General features: G+C 38.8%; 2 protein-coding genes across 2 annotated transcripts in view; both read left to right on the plus strand.

The window, feature by feature from the left end:
* Window positions 1-2,500, plus strand: part of LOC311080854 (glutamate receptor ionotropic, kainate 2) — a 60,141-nt gene that overhangs the window by 44,786 nt on the left and 12,855 nt on the right. The window contains exon 11 of the mRNA XM_084111019.1: window positions 2,277-2,500. Within this exon, the coding sequence (XP_083967145.1) occupies window positions 2,277-2,500 (224 nt within the window). The remainder of the gene's footprint in view (window positions 1-2,276) is intronic.
* Window positions 1-2,500, plus strand: part of naga (N-acetylgalactosaminidase, alpha) — a 45,860-nt gene that overhangs the window by 15,290 nt on the left and 28,070 nt on the right. The window lies entirely within an intron of this gene.

Consider the following 2,500-nt stretch of genomic DNA (forward strand, 5'->3'; position numbering starts at 1 on the left):
AGAGCACAAAATATTTAGGGCTAGTAGTTATGAAAACGTATTCAGATTTAGCATATTAATGATGCATTCACCTCATAAATCATGACACACGGCTCTACCACAGGAAAGTGCATACAAGTTCAAGTGCATGCTTTTAAAATAAAAAAGTATTGGTATCGGTATCGATATCGGTGATACTGGCCCTGTATTTACTTGGTATCGGATCGATACCGAAATTTGCAGTATCGCCCATCACTAACACACACACACACACACACTACCAGTCAAACGTTGTTTTGTTTTCAAAGCTGATTTTTTTTTTTCAGCATCATTACTCCAGTCTTCAGTGTCACATGATCCTTCAGAAATCACTCTAATATGATGATTTGATGCTTTCTATTCATCAAAGAATCCTGAAATCATAAATGTTTCTTGAGCATCAAATCATCATATTAGAGTGATTTCTGAAGGATCATGTGACACTGAAGACTGGAGTAATGATGCTGAACATCAGCTTTGATCACAGGAATAAATTACACTTTACTGTATATTCACATAGAAAACAGCTGATTTACATTAGAATAAAATGTTAAAAATATTTGTATTTTTAATCAAGTAAACACAGCCTTGGTGAGCAGAAGAGACTTCTTTTAAAAACATAAAAAATCTTACCGATATATATATATAGTTTTAGTTAATAACGGCCGTAGTGCTTGTCATGACGTTTCATCGCGGTCATACGAGTAAACAACATCTCACTCCTCTAAACGATCGAGTCAGAGAATCCGTCAGGAGAGTGTGTGTGTGATCGTCTGTGTGATCGTCTCCGGAGAGTGTGTGTGTGATCGTCTCAGGAGAGTGTGTGTGTGATCGTCTCAGGAGAGTGTGTGTGTGATCGTCTCCGGAGAGTGTGTGTTTGATCGTCTCCGGAGAGTGTGTGTGTGATTGTCTCCGGAGAGTGTGTGTGTGATCGTCTCAGGAGAGTGTGTGTGTGATCGTCTCAGGAGAGTGTGTGTGTGATCGTCTCAGGAGAGTGTGTGTGTGATCGTCTGTGTGATCGTCTCCGGAGAGTGTGTGTGTGATCGTCTCTGGAGAGTGTGTGTGTGATCGTCTCCGGAGAGTGTGTGTGTGATCGTCTCCGGAGAGTGTGTGTGTGATCGTCTCTGGAGAGTGTGTGTGTGATCGTCTATTTTATTGTGCATTTACTGTGTTTTCATTCTATATTTTATTTTCTATTAGGTTGCCTTTAAACTAGGGGTGTAACGAGACCCTCACGTCACGATTCGACACACACTCACGATACTGAACTCATATTATCGCGATACTCCAAGACATTTGATAAAAGGTTAACAGAAAATGTGCTGTTGATTAAAATGCTAAATTTGATATTACATTGTGTGTGTAAATGAATAGTCTTGGACTTGGTGCTGAAACCCAATGAACAATAGAGACACCAGAATAACAATATTCATGATCCTGAAGCTGAAAATACTGAATTATTGTAGATGAATATGTTTCACTGACTAGATATATTTAAAATAATGCATAGGCCACTTTTACTGGTAACATCAGACATTTGGCATTATCAGGACCCACAAATATGCATTATTATACATCATATTAAACATTATGACACTAAAACTCTCACACAGTAATTTTTATTTTGGTTGAAATATACACTATATATATTGTTGTATTGCGATATATTGTTACACCCCTATTGTTTTCAACAGTCTAACTCTCATTTTGTTTTCCAGTCATTTTGACCAGGAAAGGATTTTCTTTTTCCCTGAAAATGCTAGTTAATGTTATTGCATTGGACTAAAATGTTACTCATACAGAGTATAACAACTTTCAATTTTTTTTACACTTTACACTTTTTGGGTGAAACACTCAAAAACTGAACTGAACTGAACTGAACTCAGTTTTTGAGTGGAAAGAGTTCACAGCTTGTTCACTTCAAGAGGTGCATGATCTCAAATCCATGAGGCCTACGATCAATCCGATCCAAAAACAAACATAAAATCTGTGCCTATTGAAAGAAAACAAGTTGATTAAAAGATCAAACCCAATATTTAGTGATAATATTCTATATCAACACATTTACAAGCGATTTAAAAGGTGGGTCATTTTTGACCCGGAACAGCAAATAAGGTTTTCCAGCACAAGAGATTCTCACAATTGATTCAGATTTGATTCATTTGAATCTTTTGGTTGGTTCTGGAGCGCTAGTCATTTTTGCTGCTAAAAGAGTGTTAAGCTGGACATCATTGGTGTGTTCTGTTGGTGATTGACAGAAAGCGGACCTGGCCGTGGCGCCGCTGACCATCACGTACGTGCGAGAGAAGGTGATTGACTTCTCCAAACCCTTCATGACTCTGGGAATCAGCATTCTCTACCGCAAACCCAACGGCACCAACCCCGGCGTGTTCTCCTTCCTCAACCCTCTGTCCCCTGATATCTGGATGTATATTCTGCTGGCTTGCTTGGGTGTCAGTTGTGTGCTGTTTGTCATAGCCAG

Source organism: Abramis brama, assembly GCF_963993115.1.
Source record: "Abramis brama genome assembly, chromosome: 4".
NCBI lineage: Eukaryota > Metazoa > Chordata > Actinopteri > Cypriniformes > Leuciscidae > Abramis > Abramis brama.